The sequence below is a fragment of the Glycine max genome, chromosome 15, assembly GCF_000004515.6.
Source record: "Glycine max cultivar Williams 82 chromosome 15, Glycine_max_v4.0, whole genome shotgun sequence".
Taxonomy (NCBI): domain Eukaryota; kingdom Viridiplantae; phylum Streptophyta; class Magnoliopsida; order Fabales; family Fabaceae; genus Glycine; species Glycine max.
The window spans coordinates 48,633,294-48,657,746 of NC_038251.2; the positions used below are offsets into that span (position 1 = coordinate 48,633,294).

General features: G+C 33.0%; 1 protein-coding gene and 1 pseudogene across 1 annotated transcript; both read right to left on the bottom strand.

The window, feature by feature from the left end:
• Positions 1-427: 427 nt before the first annotated feature.
• Positions 428-13,011, bottom strand: LOC102670190 (11-oxo-beta-amyrin 30-oxidase-like; annotated as a pseudogene).
• An 885-nt stretch (positions 13,012-13,896) lies between these two features.
• Positions 13,897-17,726, bottom strand: LOC100809929 (11-oxo-beta-amyrin 30-oxidase). The gene is made up of 5 exons (XM_006598083.3): positions 17,462-17,726; positions 16,098-16,315; positions 15,496-15,737; positions 14,982-15,369; positions 13,897-14,726 (listed from the first exon to the last, which is right to left on the bottom strand). The coding sequence occupies exons 1-5, from the start codon at positions 17,598-17,600 to the stop codon at positions 14,301-14,303; spliced, it is 1,413 nt and encodes a 470-aa protein (XP_006598146.1). The 5' UTR covers positions 17,601-17,726; the 3' UTR covers positions 13,897-14,300.
• Between the last annotated feature and the right edge of the window lie 6,727 nt (positions 17,727-24,453).

Here is a 24,453-nt window from a genome sequence, read left to right on the forward strand (position 1 = left end):
AAATATTTTTTAATCCATCGACAATATAAAAATATTTATGGTGTAAGAAAATTAAAGTCTATATATTTTAATGAAGACAAGTGATTTGAACTCCTAAATATACTGGGAAATAATAGCGTTTGTTAGCTTTGCCCAAGCTGCATTTTATAAAAATATTTTATTAATTTCTTTTAAAAAAATATTAAGTTTTATCAAACATTAATTTAACCTTTGATTACATTTTGAGATTTCCAAAACTTATTGTAGGCTACAAATTAAGCATTTTTTTAAATAATTTATTTACCTTATCACTTCTTTTTCCCTTCACTCTTTTTTCAGTTACTGGATTAACCTTATATTTTCTTTTAAATAATTTATTTAAACTGTTTTTGTTTTTGTCTGAGTAATGTGTTACCATAATATTATGTAAGTGCCATTTTTTTCTTCCTTAGATTTTGATGTCTAATAATAATGTTGGAAAATATCCTAGTCCCACAGCTGCCTTATTCCTTGGAGTGCAACTTATATATCTATGAGATTTCAGCTTAAAAAGGTATTTCCCAATATTGGGATTAAGGGTGAGCATAGTGGTTGGAGCATGTGCATAGGCAGGAGAAAGCTTGAATGAGAATTTTTGTAAAAGTAATGACAAAACCATCTTTGCAACTAATAGAGCAAAAATTTGGCCTATGCACATTCTAGGACCCCATCCAAATGGGAAAAATGAGACTTGGCCTTTTGTTGCCTTTGCAACTCCGTCAGCAAATCTTTCTGGTTTGAATTCGGTAGCATCATCACCCCAAATATCACGATCTTGGTGAATCACCAATATTGGTAAGGAAACTTGCACTCCTTTAGGAAGGGACACGTTTCCAAGTTCCACATCATTCTTGATAGCTCGATTGAAAAAAACTACAGGTGGGTAAAGCCTGAGAACCTCATATAAAATCATGGTCACCTATTGTAAAGAAAGATATATTCATTAAGATTCAACACTAAAAGCACTTGCCATATTAATATAACCATGCCCTTAAGTAAAATCATGTGAACCAAAAATTATTGACACAAGTAATTCGAAATTTGGTCTCTTGATCAAGGACTAAGGTTTGATTCCTAACTTGAGAATAAGATTATTGAAAGTACCACTTTATCCTAAAGTAGGTTAATGTGGGAGAGTATTAAGTTGGGTGTCAAATAATGTGGTAAGTACTTACAATTTTGAGGTGACTTAACCAATCATAATCTGGCATTTTGTTACCAAAAACATGCAATACTTCCTCCCTAGCATGTGCTTGCCAATCAGGATATCTACTCAACAATATCATTGTCCAAACCAGCAAAGCCGATGTAGTTTCTTGCCCTGCTATGTATAATGCATTACATTCCTCAATTACTTCTTGGCTAGTCATTGCAATGGACTTATTGTTTCCATGTTCATGTATTTCCATACAATTTGATTCCAAAAGCATGCCTAATAAATCATGGTTTAAAACTTCACCGGCCTTCATTGTTTTCTCTCTTTTGTTGATGATCCTTTAAGTTGTTGATGTATGATGTAATTCAGTTAGTTAGTTAGGAGTTAGGAGTTAGTTAGTTTGACAGCTATGAAGGTTGTTATAGCTATATGTGCAGTGTATAAATATAGTAGTGATCATGAATAAAAATAATGAGTATGAATGAGAATGAGAGTGCAGAAGTTTTATTCAGAATTCTAAGTTTCCTCTATTTTCTTTCATCTTCTCTTATTCTCTAACATAGAGTGAGTGAGTGCATAGTGTGAGTGTGTGTGAAGAGCTTCTTTGTTCCAACAACTGGTATCCAGAGCAGAAGTTCAAGATCCTTGGATACTGAAATTGAGATGGCCTCGAATGGAAATTTTTCAGCATCTATGCCTGTTCTCAAAGGCAAGAACTATGAAGATTGGTGTGCTCAGATGAAGGTAATCTTTCGATTTCAAGATGTGACAGAAGTGGTGCAAGAAGGGGTTCAAGAACTTGAAAGGAACCCAACTGATGCACAGAAAGTGGCTCACCGTGAATTGATGAAAAGAGATGCAAAGGCATTGTTCATTATTCATCAGTGTGTAGATGCAGATAATTTTTAGAAAATTAGATCTGCTGATACTGCAAAGAAGGCATGGGATACTCTAGAAAAATCCTATGCAGGGGATAGCAAACTCAAGAAGGTGAAGTTGCAGACCTTGAGAAGGCAGTATGAACTTCTACAGATGAGTGATCAAGAAAGCATTGGTGAGTTCTTTTCTCGAATCTTGGCAATTACAAATCAAATGAATGCTTATGGTGACAAGCAATCAGACTTGGGGATCATTGACAAGGTATGAAGAACCTTGACACCAAGATTTGATCATATAGTGGTGGCAATTGAGCAAGGCCAGAATCTTGAAGAAATGAAGATTGAAGAACTGCAAGGAATTCTTGAAGCTCAAGAGATGAGGCTCAATGAAAGAAATTCACAAAGATCAGCTGAGCAAGCTATGCAAGCCCAAACAACCAAAGGGAACAACTATGATGGTGGCAAGAATAAGAAGGGAAAGGGAAAGTGGAAGGGGTCAGGTGAGGGCTCCAGCAGTTCTAGAAATCATAACCAGAATGAAGAAACTGACAAGAAAGGTGGAGGGAATCACAAAGGGGGCAAGAAGAAATTCAACAAGAAAGGGATTCAGTGTTATAACTGTCAGAAATGGGGACATTTTGCAGATGAATGCAGAAATAAAAGGGTTCCAAGAAATGCAGATGAGGCTCAATTGGCACAAGATGAGGATTCTGACTCTGATAAAGTGTTACTAATGGCAACAACAAACTCAGAAGAAGACAATGTTAATTTGTGGTATCTTGACACAGGCTGTTCCAATCACATGACTGGACATACAGAGTGGTTTGTAAACATTGATGATAAGGTGAAGAGCAAGATCAAGTTTGCAGATAAAAGCTCTGTAACTGCAGAAGGCATTGGAAAGGTGATGGTTCAGAGGAAGGATGGACAACACTCATTTATCAATGATGTGCTATATGTTCCCAATATGAAGAATAATTTGCTGAGCTTGGGACAGCTGCTAGAAAAGGGCTACTCAATGCAGATGGAGGACAGTCAAATGAAGATATTTGACAGCAAGAGGAGGCTGATTCTAAAGGCCTCTTTGTCAAGAAACAGAACATTCAAGATTGGAATTCAGATTGCAGAATTTCAATGCTTGGCTGCTTCTATAAGTGATGAAAGCTGGATGTGGCATCACAGGTTTGGTCATCTAAATTTCAGGAGTTTAAGTGAATTGAAAAGTAAGAAAATGGTTCATGGTCTTCCCAAAATTGAGATACCAAAACAATTATGTGTTGAGTGTTGTGTGTCAAAGCAACCAAGGAATTCTTTCAAGTCAGAAATTCCAATCAGATCCAAAAGAAAGCTTGAAGTGATCTATTTTGATGTGTGTGGTCCTTTTGAAGTGAAATCCCTAGGAGGTAACAGTTACTTTGTATCATTCATTGATGAATTTACTAGAAAAATGTGAATCTATTTCATTAAGCAGAAAAGTGAAGTGTTTAACATTTTTAAGAAGTTTAAGTTGTTGAGTGAAAAGCAAAGTGATGAGGTGATCAAAGTGCTTAGAACAGATGGAGGTGGTGAGTATAACTCACATGAATTTCAAGTATTTTGTGATGAAGAGGGGATAATTCATGAAGTGACATCTCCCTATACACCTCAACATAATGGTGTTGTTGAGAGAAGAAACAGAACCATTCTGAACATGGCCAGGAGCATGATGAAAGGGAAGGGAATGCCTCATTATTTCTGGGGAGAGGCAACTTCTACTGCTGTGTATATTCTGAACAGGTGTCCCACTAAGAGATTGCAGGAATACACACCTGAAGAAGCATGGTCAGAAAAGAAGCCTAGTGTGAGTCATTTCAGAATATTTAGTTCACTGTGTTTTAGGCATGTGCCTGAGCAGAATAGAAAGAAACTTGATGACAAGGCTGAACCAATGATACTCATTGGATATCATCCAACTGGTGCCTACAAGCTGTATGATCCTAGAATGAGGAAGGTTGTGATTAGCAGAGATGTCTTGATAGATGAAACAAAGGGCTGAAATTGGGAAATAAATACTGTTGACAATGGTGAAAGAAAGGTGATTGTGAACCTTGAAGACAAACAAAGTGAAGAGGATGTACCATCATGTGGAGAGCAACTCAAAAGGTCACAAAGAGAAAGGCAAGTACCACAAACACTTAGAGATTATGAATTGTATCCGGATACAACAATCACTGCAGAAGGGGATTTTGTGCACTTTGCTCTACTTGCTGAATCAGAACTAATGAGTCATGATGAAGCCTCACAAAGTTCACATTGGAGAGCAGCTATGGAAGAAGAATTGAGATCAATTGAGAAGAATCAGACTTGGGAGTTAGTCCATTTGCCTCAAGGAAAAAGGCCAATTGATGTGAAGTGGGTCTATAAGACTAAAGTAAAGCCTAATGGAGATGTGTCCAAGTATAAGGCAAGATTAGTAGCAAGGGGATTTCTGCAAAAACATGGCTTGGATTACAATGAGGTTTTTGCTCCAGTTGCAAGACTTGAAACTGTTAGGCTCATTGTGGCAGCTACTTGCAACAAAAATTGGTCTCTATATCAACTGGATGTGAAGTCAGCATTTTTTGAATGGGCCACTTGAAGAAGAAGTCTACATAACTCAACCACCTGGTTATGTAGTTGCAGGGCAAGAGGATAAAGTCTACAAGTTGAATAAGGCACTATATGGCCTCAAGCAGGCTCCTAGAGCCTGGAATATGAAAATTGATAGCTTCCTAGTCCAGCAGAATTTCACCAAGTGCACTACTGAGCATGGAGTCTATGTTAGAAACACAGATTCTGGTGAGTTTTTGATAATATGTCTCTATGTAGATGATTTGCTAGTGACTGGCAGTAGTAAAGAAGATATAAGAGTGTTCAAAGGAAGAATAATGGATGAATTTGAGATGTCTTATCTTGGTGAACTATCATACTTCCTGGGTATTGAATTTGTTTCTACCAATAAAGGGATTTTCATGCATCAAAAGAAGTATGCAGAAGACATTTTGAAGAGGTTCAATATGATGGAGTGCAATTCTGTTATCACACCAACTGAAACTGGAATTAAGCTGCAAATAGATGGGGATGAGAAAGAAGTTGATCCTACCTTGTACAAGCAAATTGTAGGCTCATTGAGGTACCTATGTAACACCAGACCTGATATTGCCTATTGTGTTGGGTTGATAAGCAGGTTTATGGAGAAACCAAAGACACCTCACTTCTTGGCAGCAAAGAGGATTCTGAGGTATGTGAAAGGAACATTGGATCTTGGTATTTTATATCCTTACAGTCAGAAGAATATAGAAGGAGAAGTGTTTGGTTATAGTGATTCAGATTGGTGTGGTGATAAGGATGATAGGAAAAGCACTGCTGGGTATGTTTTCAAATTTGGAACATCACCAATCTCTTGGTGCTCAAAGAAGCAGAGTGTAGTTGCTTTGTCAACATGTGAAGCAGAATATATTGCTGCTGCTATGCCAGCCTGTCAAGCTCTATAGCTGGAAGCTTTAATGGAAGAACTAAACTCGAGAAATTGCAGTCCTATGAGGTTGTTGATGGATAACAAATCAGCAATTGATTTAGCTAAGCATCCTGTGGCACATGGCAGGAGTAAACATATTGAAACCAAGTTTCATTTCCTGCGTGATTAAGTGAGTAAGGAAAAGCTTGAATTGGAGTTTTGCAGGTCTGAAGATCAAGTTGTAGACATACTAACTAAGACATTGAAGTCTATCAAGTTCAAGGAATTGAGAGACAAGTTAGGAGTGACATCCTTGACAAATCTGAATTAAGGAGGGATGTTGATGTATGCTGTAATTCAGTTAGTTAGTTAGGAGTTAGGAGTTAGTTAGTTTGACAGCTATGAAGGTTGTTATAGCTATATGTGCAGTGTATAAATATAGTAGTGATCATGAATGAAAATAATGAGTATGAATGAGAATGAGAGTGCAGAAGTTTTATTCAGAATTCTAAGTTTCCTCTATTTTCTTTCATCTTCTCTTATTCTCTAACATAGAATGAGTGAGTGCATAGTGTGAGTATGTGTGAAGAGCTTCTTTGTTCCAACATAAGTGACGCCCACATATCAGTATCTATTTCTTTCATCCTCCTATGTGTAGTTGTCGGTAGCAACCTACAAATAGATCATATAATTACATTTTCAAATTAATTAGCTAGCCATAAATGTAATATGTAACGGTCCTTAACTAAGAAAGCTTTATATATAGCTCTATAGCCATTTTTGTGTTAGTAGTCGTACCACCATCCTGGAATGTAAACATTTCGTAATTTCATAATAAACCTAGCTTGCTCTTTCAGAAGTTCAAATATTCTTTTTCCTTTCTTCATAACTGCTTCCAAACGCTGTTCTAGAAATAATATCACAGGTCAAATTTTGAAGGAAAGGCCATACATCAATTTCACATTTGTTTTCTGAAGATAGCATCCCTTCCCATTTCGAAACCATGTCATCGCAACATTTAAAAAAAGTTGGCAACATAACCTGCGCAAGATAATGATAACATAATTGATCATGAAGTCACAAAACTTGATATATGGAGTAAAACATGCTAAAAAAATGACTGCCTAACAAAACATACATTCACCCATTTGCATAAAATTCTATATAAATACTTATAAGGTATGAAAATAATTAAATTAAATTAAATTATTTTCATACATTTAAATTAGTTTATACATGATTAAAATCAATTTTTTTCGGAAAAGTTAAATGAGAATTTCTACGAATTTGCTTACATAAGTTAATCTTAACTTACATATAAAAGAAACTTAATTAATTTTTTTTTTCTTATAAGTATTTTATCTAGAAATTTGTCCAATCAAAACCATTAAATTAATTAGTATTTATATAACCTTCAATTATTCAAAATGGAAAGCAGGGTTGATAATCTTTCGATGTATCCTCCATTTCTCGCCTTGTAAATTTGCAAGTCCAGTGCCCAACAAATTGATAATTAATGGGGCTCAACTTTGGTTTCTCAAAGTCTTGGATCTTGTTGAAGACCTCTTTGATTTGCTCAGGGTCTGTGATGATCACTTTTGGTGTGGGACCTTCCCATAAAAATGAATTTTTGCCTGCACATGTATGTTTTGTGTTATATATCTAACACCAACTATTTAATGAGGATTAATAACACTGACCTGAAATAAATGAATTCGAGAATTCAACTAAATGCATGAGATACCATACATAATGATATTCATATTTTTTAATATAAAATCTTGATATTAAAAGCTTCATACTTTCTAATTAAAAGCTTCCAAATTTTCATTTTTAAGCTATCTCATGAGTTTTGGCTCTTGCATGTCCCCCATATTTTGTATTCTTCCATTATTTCTTTAATAATATATAGACTTGTAGCATAAGATCATTAGGGAAAGGGTTACCAATATAGTTGGTATGCTTTTTCCTAATTAATGTGATATATGACTCTTATACTATTTTTTACAAGATTCTTTCTAAAAGCTAACATTTTCTATTCACGGCTAGAAAACATGGTTTTATGACGGGGATTTGGTGATGGTTTTATAAAAACCAGCGTTGTTAAGGAGGCGATGACATTTTTGTAAATACTAGTTATATTTCAACGACTGTTTTCTATAAAATGATCTAGAAATTGCATTTCAAAGGCAATTTTTAGGGAAAACATTGTTAAAATGAAGAATTCAAAGACAGTTTTCGACGATTTGAAAAATCGTTTTTGAAATTGAAGTCTTTTTCAGAAAACTGCTCCATCAGTTGTATCATATCCCCTCTCAGTCTCTTTGCAACCTCTCTCTCTCTCTCTCTCTCTCCCTCTCTCTCTCTCTCTCCATGTTAGTGTCACTCGTGTGTTGTTGTTGTTGCGTTGCCTCTACCACACTGTGGCACAGCCTCTGAAAATTCGATCTCGTCGCGAAGTGCTTTGAGTGCACCACAGATTTGGTCTCAATGCTTGACATCAACTCAATCACCAATGTTGGAGAGAGGAAACTGCTTCTAGATCTTAACCTATCTCGGTCCCAAACAGTGAAGTGTTGACTTTTCACGATTACCACTTCAAAGACGATTCAAAATCATCATGGAACGAGTGTTATAATCATCTTTAAAAGCCTACTTTGTAATAATGCATATTTTATTTAATGAACATAGTATTTAATCAATTTTACCAATAAGATATTATATGTCATATTTAATAATATAAATATATTTAATATTTAATAAATGTATTATATGTTTTAATACATAAATTTTCATATTTATAAATTTATAAAATAGAATAATATTATTTTATTTTTATTTTTACTTTAAAAATAATAAAAAAAACATATTTTTGAAATAGGAATCTATATTTAAAAATGTAAAATTATAAAATATAATAAATAATCTCTTAATTTTTCTACTTAAAATTTGACTACATATCATATTTTTAATAAATATAATATTTAATAATTTTATTATATTAAATAGTAAAAAATATAGATCTATATATATGCGATAAAAATATATTATTATTATTATTGTTATTTATAAAAATAAAAGAGAAAACATATTTGAAATAGGAAACTTTAAATATATATTAATATCATAATATCAATAAATTGAAAAATATGTATGATAGCTTTTCTATTAATTATTATACTTACAATTGACTACATACTATATTTAATAAATATAATATTTAATGTTATTAGGTAGCCAATTTTACTTATAGTATAATAATTATGACACCTATTAAATATAATATAGTAAATGATATGTGAAAAATAAAAAATTCAAATGCACATTTATATAATAAAAATAAATTCATAAATATATAAATTTAATTTAAAAAATATTTTTTCAGAATTTTTTTATTCTTTAATTAAAATAATTTTAGTGTTTTTGCGTCATGTATGTTGTCTCTTAATATTGTTATACACAATTTTATATACATATATATATATATATATATATATATATATATATATATATATATAAAATTATATATATATATATATATATATATATATATATATATTTTGGTTACTGTGAAGAATTACATCACTAAAAAAATTATGTTTTTTATTATAAAATTAGAATTATAGAAATAATATTAAAAAATTTAGTCAACAATGAAATGCATAACAAATTAATTCAATTAACTATAATGTTTAATATATTTAAATTTTTATTCATGATTTCATTAAAAAAATAAGAAGTTGAATATTATTAATCTTAACAAAATAAATGCACACATTATCTTAGAAATATTATTTGTAATGAATCGTTGATGATAAACTAAAATGGATAAATAAAAATATTGAAAGTAAATCGAAAATTCGTTATATTTATAGGCATGTTAGACCTTTTCTTTTTAATTACAAAAATTACATTTTACTAATTTTAGTCCCTTAACCTTTATTTTTATCCTTACTTTATTTAGTCTATTGTCTCAAATAAAAAAAATTAAAATTAGAAATTCTAAAAAATTAAGAGAATAAAGGAATGATAAACCATAAATATATAACTCCCTCCTAATAAAAGCCCTTCTCACTCATGTTTCATTATTCCATGTTTCATAATTCTATTTATTTAAGATATGACAAGCATAAATATATTTTATTTATTAATATAAAATATCTATTAACTTTATGAATAATTAATTTTTATTAGAAAATTTAGTTGAGCACCTGTGATGGAGTGTTTCTTTTAAATTATATCTTTTTAGTTTATAAAAATTGAATTCAAGACATATTGCTTAAGAGAATTTGACTTTGAAACTAATGACTTGCTGTAAATTCTAGTATCCATTATACACTTTATAATCATTCATAATTTTTTGATAAGTAATCATTCATAATTATTATTATATATTACTAGCCTGCCATAACTAAACCTCCTATCACTCAGTATCTTTTATTATTCCGTGATTCATAATTCCATTTAAGATAACAAGCATGAATTCTAATCTCTAGTATACACTTCTCTTCTCTTTATTTTTTTTTGTTGTCATCTAGTATACAATCTCTAATCATTCATAGTTATTTTTACATATTACAAGCCTGCCATAACTTTGTGTTATTACGCGCTTCTAAAATCCATTAATATATATACATTGGTCCATAATGTAATATTATAAATTCTTAACCATCATAATTAAGATATTAATTTGGTTCTTCAATACTCTTTTGTTTTTATCTTTTTTTATCATGCATTTTAATCAAACACATTCTTAAAATTCATCGTCTCTTCCTAAAATTATATTATATGAAATCAAACTCAAATTTTTTCTGTGAACTTAACGTATGTTGTTAATTTAACTACACCTTATTTAATAACATAGTTATATTTTGATGCTGTCTCAAATAACACAAGACTTTACGAATACGCAAGGTACAATGATTAAAAGATCTATCTTCAAAATCAATAACGTGGATTCCACAAGCGGTGCTCTTCAAAAGATATAATAACGTTTTGGAGGAATATGGACTCGCATGACATCTATAAACTCGACAATATAAACGTACCTTCTTCAAATCAGACAGTACGTGAGTCTTGCGACATTTGAGAATTCAATTTATACGTTCTTTAAATAATAATCTTCCTAAAGTTATTTGTGTTTGGTGCACAAAGATAGGCAACCTGATTGCTAGCCGTTAGATTAATGATCTTTATATTGAACGACTGGATTCGGTCTATCAGTGCAATCTTTTGTACCAGTTAATTAATTTTTAATAGTCATGGGTTATTTTATTTTTATATCCCTTCTTTATTATTAATTATTTTATTAAAAAATGTTCACATAAATATTATTGTGTTATTTTCCTTTGGTTAAGAATTTAATTTTATTTAATTATAATTTGTTGAGGATTGGTTGGTCGTGGGTGTTGGTGTCATTGTAGGGAGAAAAATAGTTTTAGAAAGTATTTAGTGAGACTCGTGAGGGTGGGAGACAAGGAGGTTGTAAAGGATAACGCCGCAGGAGTAGGAGTTGGGCTTCGAGCTGTCGTAGTGGACAAAGCGGAGGATCTTCGGCACGATGAAGACGGGGTCCACATGTTGTGTGGAGGAGCTTGTCACAGAGGTGCTTAAGGAAGGTAGAGAGGCCAAAGTCGAAGACTTTGATGTTGCGCGCCAATGGCATCCAAGAGTAGGTTTTGCGGCTTGAGGTAGTGGTGGGCGACGCCGCAGCGGTGGCATCTAGGAGTAGGTTATCCGGCACAGAATAAAGATCACGATAGCATAATAAAAAACAACAACAACCAAACAAGAACAAACACAAAACTAAATGGGCTAATCTCCCAAGTTGACACCCAAAACCACCACCTTCAATTTCCTACAACTTAGAAAAAGGCTTCTATTTCAAGTCAATGAACATGACCAAGTCCTAGAAACGCGGACAATCAACCCTCTTCAACAAAATTATTCTTCAAAATAGAACCCCACAAAGACAGCATAGAGCTTATCTTTCTACCTAGAAGGGCAAAACAATATTTGAAGTTCTTAATGGGCATTCTTATCTTTTCATGAAAGTAATGACAAAATTGTCTTTATATGTTAACTTAAATAAAATATTAAAAAGTTTAAATACCGACCCACTAGCGATACCCGATTTGTATTTCCTTGACCACAAAACACAAGGAATTTTCGTGACCACCATAGCCTACACCTCTTTAAATAATAATCATCCTAAAAATATGGTTTTCTTTATAGAGTGCCTGATGTTAATTTTTTCTTTATTTGGTTAGTTGGTTGTATTCATATATCACTACCTATATTCCAGATAGATTTTGGAAATGCATGATGTGGACAAGTTATGTAAATGCTATTTTTACTTGTAATTGCTCACAAGCTTATGATTAGTTTACTTATCAAACAATAAAAATACTGTAGGTATGCATATCAGACAGGTTAAGTTGGTAATTAGTTTTACCTGATGCACAATACTTACTCTCTCACATCTTTTGCTAGCTCTTTTTAACCCAACCAATTCTCCATTTCATGTTTGGAGGAACCACTTGGTGTTGACAAGTTACTGAGCATGAATACCATTGATAGGATTTAGAGGTTCTCGTCTGGTTATTGCCATCCTAGAATAGATAACTTGGGCATGGGAAACCGCTAGATTGAAGGACGAAGTTGCAGCACATCTAACAGGTGCAAGTAAGTCAAGCATTGAAATTTAAGTTAGAGACTTGATAAATTTTAGATGATGAAGAGTATGCAGTAGACACATTCCCATGGAATAGACAAACAATAGTTGTTATCCTTATGCATTCCATCTGATTTTAAATAATAATGTTTCTTTGTCTTATAGTTGGCTGATGCAAAGGATGTAATGAGAGCAATACATAACTTGAGAGGCATCAGATTACTAGTTCTGACCCCTAATTTAATGGTATATTAATAATCTAGATAGCCATAAATAGGCAAACATATATTCACATCTCTAACCTGTTACATTCATAGGGTTTTAAAGTTGCAATTATTGGCTTCTAGTGCTAGAGAAGTTGGTATTTTTGCATCATGATCCTTTTCATCTCAACCTAAGTTTCCACCAAAGGCTCCTCATTTCTAGCTCTCTCCCTTTGCAATTTGTTCCACCACACAAGAGCATAATCCGAGAATTCCGCGGCTGCTAACTTCAATTTTTGGGCCTCTTCATAGGTGTTACATCAAAAGATATGCTCTATCTTGAGTTCCCACTCCAAATATGTCTCCGGATCACTTTTGCCTTTAAAGGGAGGAATGTTGAGCTTGACTTCTTCAATTTGATTTGGCCTTGGACCAGCACCATTTCCTCCTCTCCTTTCGTCCTCATGATGTTCACGATTATCTAATCGATTAGTTCTTTCATATAACTCCTCGTTGTTCTCTCTCAATAGTCTTTGCATTTGAGCATTGAGAGCATCCAACAAGAATCTTTGTGCCCCATTCAATTGATATTCACCACCACCTGACATCTTCAAAATAAAAATAATAATAGTTATAAAGAAAATAGAACCTCACCGCACTCAAGTGTATCTCTCAAATATGACTTTTTTTTAAAAAAATTTGTACACTCTTGCCTTTTTCCACTCTAGAATTCTCCTTGAGTTCTAAAGCAATTCAAGTTAAAGTTTACACAAAGTTCAACCACCAATTTGTGACAAGGAAAAGGCTTAGGGTTAGGCTAATAAAGGCTTAGAACAAGGACAAAACAATTCCAGCAACTACACAATGGGATTATTTTTGAAGGAATTAAACTTCATAAGTTGGTAACCTTCTAACAACCAATTGTATTACCTTCAAGAATTTTTTAAAGCTATTATAGCATGAACCACTCAGCCCAAATATTTTTTTTAAATAAGTTTCTGCCTTTTTTTTAACAAGAAATTAAAGGCCTAATTTTTGCAATGGTTCAGTCTCAATAAAAAAATAACATGAACAAGGTAATATAAAATGGCAAAGAAGAAATTAGAAAGATGTTACCAAGAAATTTCAGCCCAAGCAATCTTGAAAATCCTTGATGTAAACCCATTTGCACAAGGGTTGAAGATGGATCTTCAAAGATGTTTTTTTTTGTATGAAATTTAGAAAATGGAATAAGAGAGAAAGTGACGAGTTTATGGAGGGCTGAATGGAAGGTATTTGGTTCAAAGTTTGAATGTGTTCGGATGAAGAATGAAGATGATAACAATGGTGTTCAAGTGAGATTAAAGAATGAAGGTTTAGAATGATGAAGAAGGATGTCGGAAGAATCACTCCTCCGGAATTAGTGTCACACACAAGGTAGTGTTCCTTGATAAACCAATTTATTAAACCACTCAAGTAACTAAAGAGATTCACTCTCACACTTTAGAAGGTGATTAAAACTCAAATTCAAGATTTGTCCCTTTTTTATTAGAAAATGTGCAGCCTATAAATAGGAATGACATCAAGTTGGTTACACAAGTGAAAAGATGAAATAATCACCAATAAAAACAATTGATGGTGTCATTAAACCTAATTAAAACTAGAATTAATAACAATACTTGATGGTGTCATTATACCTAATTAAAACTAGAATTAAGACACAAAAATATATGGAAAATTGTGTAACTCCTTGGTCAGCCAAGAGGCAATCACAATCCTTGAGTTTTAACCTTATTAAACCTTAATTTCTTAAAATTAAAACAAGCCTATGGTAGTGCAAATCCAAAGAGAATTGACAGCCACTTTAACACAAGTTTGAGCCTTTATTTCAACTAACAAAATGCTAATAAAAGTGACACTACAGCTTGTGTAAAATGATATGAGCCCCAAATTTAGGATTAAGGGTGAACACAATGGTTGGAGCATGTGCATAGGCAGGAGAAAGCTCGAATGAGAATTTTTGTAAAAGTAGTGACAAAACCATCTTTGCTTCTAATAGAGCAAAATTTTGGCCTATGCACACTCTAGGACCCCGTCCAAATGGGAAAAACGAGACTTGGCCTTTTGTTGCCTTTGCAACTCCTTCAGCAAATCTTTCTGGTTTGAATTCGGTAGCATCATCACCCCAAATATCATGATCTTGGTGAATCAACAATATTGGTAAGGAAACTTGCACTCCTTTAGGAAGGGACACGTTTCCAAGTTCCACATCATTCTTGATAGCTTGATTGAAATAAACTGCAGGTGGGTAGAGTCTGAGAACCTCATATAAAATCATGGTCACCTATTGTAAAGAAAGATATATTCATTAAGATTCAACACTAAAAGCACTTGCCATATTAATATAACCATGCACTAAGTAAAATCATGTGAACCAAAAATTATGAACACAAGTAATTCAACCTTTGGTCTCTTAATCAAGGATGGAGGTTTGATCCCTAACTAGAGAATAAGATTAATGAAAGTACAACTTTATCCTAAAGTAGGTTAATGTGGGAGAGTATTTAGTTGGGTGTCAAATAATGTGGTAAGTACTTACAATTTTGAGGTGACTTAACCCATCATAATCTGGCTTTTGGTTACCAAAAACATGCAATACTTCCTCCCTAGCATGTGCTTGCCAATCAGGATATCTACTCAACAATATCATTGTCCAAACCAGCAAAGTCGATGTAGTTTCTTGCCCTGCTAGGTAGAATGCATTACATTCCTCAATTACTTCTTGGCAAGTCATTGCAACGGTCTTATTGTTTCCATGTTCATGTATTTCCATACGATTTGATTCCAAAAGCATGCCTAATAAATCATGGTGTAAGACTTCACCGGCCTTGATTGATTTCTCTCGTTTGTTGATGATTCCTTTAAGTGACGCCCGTATATCAGTATCTATTTCTTTCATCCTCCTATGTGTAGTTGTCGGTAGCAACCTACAAATAGATCATATAATTACAATTTCAAATTAATTAGCTAGCCATAAATGTAATATGTAACGGTCCTTAACTAAGAAAGCTTTATATATAGCTCTATAGCCATTTTTGTGTTAGTAGTCTTACCACCATCCTGGAATGTAAACATTTCGTAATTTCATAATCAACCCAGCTTGCTCTTTCAGAAGTTCAAATATTCTTTTTCCTTCTTCGTAACTGCTTCCAAAGGCTGTTCTAGAAATAATATCACAGGTCAAATTTTGAAGGAAAGGCCATACATCAATTTCACATTTGTTGTCCGAAGATAACATCCCTTCCCATTTTGAAACCATCTCCTCGCAACATTTATAAAAAGTTGGTATCATAACCTGTGCAGGATAATGATAACATAATTGATCATGAAGTCACAAAATTTGATATGGAGTAAAACATGCAAAAAAAAGGACTGCCTAACAAAACATACATTCACCCATTTGGATAAAATTCTATATCAATATTTATAAGGTAAGAAAATAATTAAATTAATTTTTTTCATAAATTTAAATTAGTTTATACATGATTAAAATCAATTTTTTTGGAAAAGTTAAATGAGAATTGCTATGAATTTGCTTACATAAGTTAATCTTAACTTACATATAAAAAAAACTTAATTAATTTTTTTTCTTAGAAGTATTTTATCTAGAAATTTGTCCAATCAAAACCATTAAATTAATTAGTATGTATATAACCTTCAATTTTTCAAAATGGAAAGCAGGGTCGATAATCTTTCGATGTATCCTCCATTTCTCGCCTTGTAAATTTGCAAGTCCAGTGCCCAACAAATTGATAATGGGGCTCAACTTTGGTTTCTCAAAGTCTTGGATCTTGTTGAAGACTTCTTTGATTTGCTCAGGGTCTGTGATGATCACTTTTGGTGTGGGACCTTCCCATAAAAATGAATTTTTGCCTGCACATGTATGTTTTGTGTTATATATCTAACACCAACTATTTAATGAGGATTAATAACACTGACCTGAAATAAATGAATTCGAGAATTCAACTAAAAGCATGGGATATCATATATAATGAGATTCATATTTTTTGATATAAAATCTTGATATTAAAAGCTTCATACTTTCTAATTAAAAGCTTCCAGATTTTCATTTTTAAGCTATCTCATGAGTTTTGGCTCTTGCATGTCCCCATGTTTTGTATTCTGCCTTTATTTCTTTAGTAATATATAGACTTGTAGCATAAGATCATTAGGGAAAGGGTTACCAATATATAAACTAAATAAATACACACATTATCTTAGAAATATTATTTGTGATGTATCGTTGATGGTAAACTAAAATTGATAAATAAAAATATTGAAAGTAAATCGAAAATTCGTTATATTTATAGGCATGTTAGGCCTTTTCTTTTTAGTTACAAAAATTACATTTTTATTTTATTTTTGTATATATATATATATATATCAAAATAATTAAATTAAACTATATTAATTTTATTTATTTTATAATTTTTTTAAAAATAGAAAGGAAAAATATTTCTATAATTTAAAATATAAACAAGAAACAAATTAAAGGATCCATTTTTTTCTCATAACGAAAGTTAAATAAGAGGGGGTGGTCCAAACAATGAAGCCACGCCATAAATGAATTATTTTAGGGTGAAATATTTTTGTTTTGTCCCAATAGCATTTTTTAAATTCGATATTAGTCTCTCTAGCTAAAAAACAATTCCGTGTCTTTAATTTTAAAATGCAAATCAATAGTTAATTAAACTACTTTTTTTCCTAAAAAAAACCCTACCTAAATCCTTTTGAACATCAAAACTAATATATCTCAAGTTAAAGAGAAGAGAAAAAAAAACAACAAATTAAAACGACTATATAAAATTGAACTTTTAAATATTTTATAAAGAGACTAAAAACATATTAATTTGTGTGAGAAAAAAAGATGTACAGGGAAAAGAACGTTAATTACGAATCCACAAAATTCAATTAAAAATAAAATAAAATAACCAATATCTTGGTGAAATCATGAATATTGAAGGAGCAAATATTGCATATAACACCATAGACTAAGGGATGGTAAAAAAGTGTACGTACCGAATTTGTTGACAATGTGATGGTTAAAGGTCACGATATGCGGTGCTACGTTCTTATCATCTGAGAGAGAACTCGTGGATTGTTGAGATTTGGAAGCATTCATGAGAAAGCATGTTGCAATAGTGGGTGGTAGCTCCATTGTAGGAGAAAGAAAGTGGAAAGATAGGTAATTACGGATTGATGAATAGAAGGATGAATTTTGGTGGTTTTGTGATACTCTCTAGTCTCTATGTATCTACATCGGTTTCAGTGGCGCTTCTGTAAGGGAGAAAAAGGTGTGTTTTTCAGTTTTAATATTTTTGGCCACATGTTTGATTAAAGTTTTTGTATTTTTATTTATGTTAATTAGTGTGTGGGCCTTATTTGTGTGTCGATCACATGCTAGTTAGCGTGTATAACCCATCCACGGTTATGATGAGTTATTTGAGACAGCATTTAATGTGATTTTATTTTATTTTTAATTCAGATCAAGTTCCTAATGGTGAATAGAATAAAATAATATCTTTTAGTTATAATTTTATGTCAAAATTAAAGATTGAACTTTTTAGATATGGACTGAGATGATTGGGAGGGGATCCATTCACAAAAATTAAAATTTATCTATCATTTACATTTCATTAATTTTTGTACAGAATATTTATAATATGATGTTTCAATATATTCAATATTTACATTAACAATCTATCAAAACACAGTAAGTGAGTATATAAATAATTTTTTTTTACTAATTTTAGTCCCTTAACCTTTATTTTTATCCTTACTTTATTTAGTCTCATTGTCTCAAATAAAAAAAATTGAAATTAGAAATTCTAAAAAATTAAGAGAATAAAGGAATGATAAACCATAAATATATAACTCCCTCCTAATAAAATCCCTTCTCACTCATGTTTCATTATTCCATGTTTCATAATTCTATTTATTTAAGATATGACAAGCATAAATATATTTTATTTTATTTTATTTTATTTATTAATATAAAATATTATATTTATTTTATTTTATTATATTTATTAATATAAAATATCTATTAACTTTATGAATAATTAATTTTTATTAGAAAATTTAGTTGAGTACCTATGATGGAGTGTTTCTTTTAAATTATATCTTTTAAGTTTATAAAAATTGAATTCAAGACATATTGCTTAAGAGAATTTGACTTTGAAACTAATGACTTGCTGTAAATTCTAGTATCCATTATACACTTTATAATCATTCATAATTTTTTGATAAGTAATCATTCATAATTATTAGCCTGCCATAACTAAACCTCCTATCACTCAGTATCTTTTATTATTCCGTGATTCATAATTCCATTTAAGATAACAAGCATGAATTCTAATCTCTAGTATACACTTCTCTCTTTTTTTTTTTTTTGTTGTTGTTGTCATCTAGTATACAATCTCTAATCATTCATAGTTATTTTTACATATTACAAGCCTGCCATAACATTGGGTTATTACGCGCTTCTAAAATCCATTAATATATATACATTGCTCCATAATGTAATATTATAAATTCTTAACCATCATAATTAAGATATTAATTTGGTTCTTCGATACTCTTTTGTTTTTATCTTTTTTTATCATGCATTTTAATCAAACACATTCTTAAAATTCATCGTCTCTTCCTAAAATTATATTATATGAAATCAAACTCAAATTTTTTCTGTGAACTTAATGTATGTTGTTAATTTAACTACACCTATTTAATAACATAGTTATATTTTGATGCTGTCTCAAATAATACAAGACTTTACGAATACGCAAGGTACAATGATTAAAAGATCTATCTTCAAAATCAATAACGTGGATTCCACAAGCGGTGCTCTTCAAAAGATATAATAACGTTTTGGAGGAATATGGACTCGCATGACATCTATAAACTCGACAATATAAACGTACCTTCTTCAAATCAGACAGTACGTGAGTCTTGCGACATTTGAGAATTCAATTTATACGTTCTTTAAATAATAATCATCCTAAAGTTATTTGTGTTTGGTGCACAAAGATAGGCAACCTGATTGCTAGCCGTTAGATTAATGATCTTTATATTGAACGACTGGATTCGGTCTATCAATGCAATCTTTTGTACCAGTTAATTAGTTTTTAATAGTCATGGGTTATTTTATTTTTATATCCCTTCTTTATTATTAATTATTTTATTAAAAAATGTTCACATAAATATTATTGTGTTATTTTCCTTTGGTTAAGAATTTAATTTTATTTAATTATGATTTGTTGAGTATTGGTTGGTCGTGGGTGTTGGTGTCATTGTAGGGAGAAAAATAGTTTTAGAGAGTATTTAGTGAGACTCGTGAGGTGGGAGACAAGGAGGTTGTAAAGGATAACGCTGCTGGAGTAGGCATTGGCCTTTGAGCTGTCGTAGTGGACAAAGCGGAGGATCTTTGGCACGATGAAGACGGATCCACATGCTGTGTGGAGGAGCTTGTCACAGAGGTGCTTAAGGAAGGCAAAGAGGCCAAAGTCGAAGACTTTGATGTTGCCAATGGCATCCAAAAGTAGGTTCTGCGGCTTGAGATAGTGGTGGGCGACGCCGTGGCGGTGGCATCTAGGAGTAGGTTATCCGGCACAGAATAAAGATCACGGTAGCATAATAAAAAACAACAACAACCAAACAAGAACAAACACAAAACTAAATGGGCTAATCTCCCAAGTTGACACCCAAAACTACCACCTTCAATTTCCTACAACTTAGAAAGAGGCTTCTATTTCAAGTCAATCAACATGACCAAGTCCTAGAAACGCGGACAATCATCCCTCTTCAACAAAATTATTCTTCAAAATAGAACCCTACAAAGACAGCATAGAGCTTGTCTTTCTACCTAGAAGGGCAAAACAATATTTGAAGTTCTTAATGGGCATTCTTATCTTCATTAAAGTAATGACAAAATTGTCTTTATATGCCAACTTAAATAAAATATTGAAAAGTTTAAATATCGACCCACTTGCGATACCCGATTTGTATTTACTTGACCACAAAACACAAGGAATTTCGGTGACCACCATAGCCTACACCTCTTTAAATAATAATCATCCTAAAAATATGGTTTTCTTTATAGAGTGCCTGATGTTAATTTTTTCTTTATTTGGTTAGTTGGTTGTATTCATATATCACTACCTATATTCCAGATTTTGGAAATGCATGATGTGGACAAGTTATGTAAATGCTATTTTTACCTGTAATTGCTCACAAGCTTATGATTAGTTTACTTGTCAAACAATAAAAATACTGTAGGTATGCATATCAGACAGGTTACACTAATAGAAATTGCACTTTCAACATCGGTTATTTAGGACATTCTACATCGATTTTAAAACCGATGTTGAAAGTGCCGATGTTGAGTGTATCATTGTTAACATCGGTTTTCCAAAACCGATGTTAACATAAATACGATAACATCGGTTTTCTAAATACCCGATGTTAAAAACAATGAACTACAGCAAAAAATAGTGTATGCATGATGAACGTTGACATCGGTTTTACTTCAAAACCGATGTTAATATGTATTTTGACATTGGTTTTCTAGAAAAACCGATGTTAATGTAATTTATTAATATCGGTTTCCTACCAAAACCGATGTTAACGTATTACATTAACATCGGTTTCATTTTAAAACCGATGTCAACGTTGATGATGCATACACTTATTGGGTGTAGTTCTTTGTATATAACATCGTTTTTTACAAATAACTGATGTTAATATACAATCGTTAACATCGGTTTTTTTTACAAATAACCGATGTTAATATACAAACGTTAACATCAGTTATTTACAAATAACTGATGTTAACATACAATCGTTAACATTGGTTTTCTATTATAACCGATGTTAAGGTCTATTTGGACATCGGTTTTGGTAAATAACCGATGTTGTTAACTATATTAACATCGGTTTTTGTTAATAACCAATGTTATTGTCAAGTTTTTTTTTAATATAAACTTTCTGTTTTTACAATAAACCCAAAATTGTACCTATAATATGCAATTTCAGACCCAATTCACAACAAATAAATATTTTATTCTGCTTTCAAGCAATTTTAATGATAATAAACATCGAATAATTCATTTATCATAAAGAACAATCAACAAATGAATTCAATGTTCAAATTACATAGGAAATGTCAAAAATGTTAAACCAAAGTAAACTAAGCTAAAGTTAATGTCCGTAAATCCTAGGTCTGATCTCTAACTCGGAGATAATACTGTGCCCACTGGATCCGCAATGCCTTTAATCTCTCTGGCTCCAATGATCTAGGATCGTTAAAATACTGCATGATGAAATAAATCATAATAAGTTAATAATGTAATACAAATTATAAATAAATCGATTTTGTTTGAAATAAACTTACCGCTTCCCAATTATTCCTAAAAGTTCCTAAAATGATGGTGGACATCCAGTGCATCACATAGTAGCCGCACTCAGTACTTCCTTTTTATCTATTACACTAAATACATAATGAAATTTAGATATTAATTAAACAACTAGTGTACAGACACATAAAGAAATATATATAAGTGGAAGTTTTATGTAAATGACGTACATTGACGACAATCCACCTAGCAGGAGCCTTTGATTTAGGCTGTGGAGCATCATCAAGACCTTTTAAAGCTTTTTCCAGATGAGTAACAATTAAATATTGGTGTTGTACGTTGAGGTATTTCAATGCAAATGTATTGAAAAGAACACTAACCTATTAATAATCCCCTTAAGGTAGTTGTCTGGCCTGTTATGCAATGAACAAAACCAGACAACTAGGTGTTCCTTGGACAGGATGACCACCATCCGCCAGTGTCCGTTGCAGTGGAGATTAATATGGGTTAGTACATTAGTAAACATTAATTAAATTCAGTTATTTTGTGACTTACCCATTTAGGTAGGCTCCAAGATAGACATCGCGTTTTGAACTCTGCATCCAATTCTTTATGTAACTTTCAGACTCAAACTGCGATTTCCCAGACCTCTAAATGGACTGTGGCTCGAGGAATCCATAGATATCAGAATTCCCCGCTCGCATACATGTTTCAGTGAGATGTCTATTTATGTTAAGTGAAAGTTAAATATTTATGAATTGAAAGCAATAACTTAGGTAATTAAAAGTAATATAAAATGACTTACAGAATCCACAACTGTAACACTGATATGCTGAGACATTGACCACCGTGTGAGATTTCAGAGAGGTCTTCGTGCTTTATGTAGAGCGGGAAATCTAGATTAAAGACCCCGAACACGGTGGCATCCCATCTAACCTGATAAGGCCTCAAGAAAAGCTCTGGCATGGTCAATGTCATAAGATAAAGCGGATCATCGACCTCCGGATCGGGCTTTGGAGGTGGTTTTGCCGGAGACACAGCTACTTGTTCATGAAACAAAGTTAAATAGCCTAATTTGAGGCACGCTTAATGAATTAATTTAAAAAGAAGAAACATATAGTAAGGACAATAAGTACCTACTGTGATAAAGATTTGACCAGATGTGTCGGCCAAGCAAGGAAGGTGTGAAGTGCCTGCCCCACTAAGGAAACCTCATCAGTGGGTACAGGAATTGGAGCATCTACATCTGTAACCTCCTCCACACTCACCTTTACTTGGCCAGGCAACAAAGGAGTGTTATGAACAACAGTGGATCCCTCATAAACTCTCCCCATGGCAACCAGGCGGGCATGATCTGCTTCTATGTACAAGCCGCACCTATCAGAGTCATCTGTCTCAGGATCGTTTCCTGAGGGATCAACACAACTCCCCTTTGTGCTCACTCGAGGACCGGAAGGACCAACCAGAGGGTCAGGAGGCAGTGCAAGTCCCTGAGATTGCATCTGCGACTGAAGCTGGTACTGTATCTGGCTGAAGGATGCCATAACCTGTCGCGTCACTCTCTCTGTGATGGACTCCTCTAGCTGGTCCCTGATTTGATGGGTCAGCTGTTGCAATTCTTCAGGAGGCAGGGAGGAAGAGCTGCGGGACGTCCGTGTAGTCGATCCAAAGTATTGCTTGATGGTGACACCGGCTCCAGCAGCACGGACACGTCCAGGGTGCTCTGGACGTCCAATAACAGCGGCGAGAACATCCTGACGTCCATGGGGGACGAAGGATCCCTATGTCGCCTACTCCTCAAAGGAATCCTGCACCAAAAACACAGTTGTACATGGCATTCACAAAATATTGAAATATAATTGTAATGGTTAGTTGAAAATGACTTACGATCTTCTCAGCAATTTCCTTTGCAGCCTCAGTCGTCATCTCCCCTATTTTCTTCGTGCGGGCCATCTTCCACTTCACGTGGCCTCTGACCGGGGATGGAGGGTCGATGACGCCATCAACGCTTCCTGACTGTGCAACTTCCTCCAGCTTTTTCTTGGTCTTCTCAGCCAGGAACTTCTGGTCCAAATAGTCATAACCCCCACGAGACAGAACGTGGGGGGCAGTGTTCTGCTTCTGGATGGCTTGTGCCTTTTTGCGCACATCTTGCAAAAATAAAACAATAATGTTTCAAATTGCTAGAATGAAGTATAACAAGTTAATGTTTTTTGGAAAACAACTTAAATGCCAAGGAATATACCTCCCAAGAAGGGTCTCTGTGAGTCTGGCAAAACTGGGCCCATTTTTCCTTGCTAATGCCGTATTTCTCACAGACAGTGTCCTCGACACCGTCCTGATCGGCTGCAAGGGCCCATTTCCTCGTGAGGTCTGATTTAAACTGCCTCCATCTCTCCCCCACGGTCTGAAGTAACTTCCTTTTCGTCCTACTGTCAGAAGCCTCTGGGATTTCAAATTTCGCCTGACAACATCAAATAAAGTTTATTTGTTACAATAATGTATATTTTGGCTTTTAATTAAACAAAATCAAATAAGAAAAGGAAAATACCTAAATATCCTTCCAAATCAAGTCCTTCTAAGCAGTAGGGACCTCCTTCCAGTTCTCGTAAGTGACATCCACCTTATCACGTGCCACAATCCCCAAATATGTTCTTAATT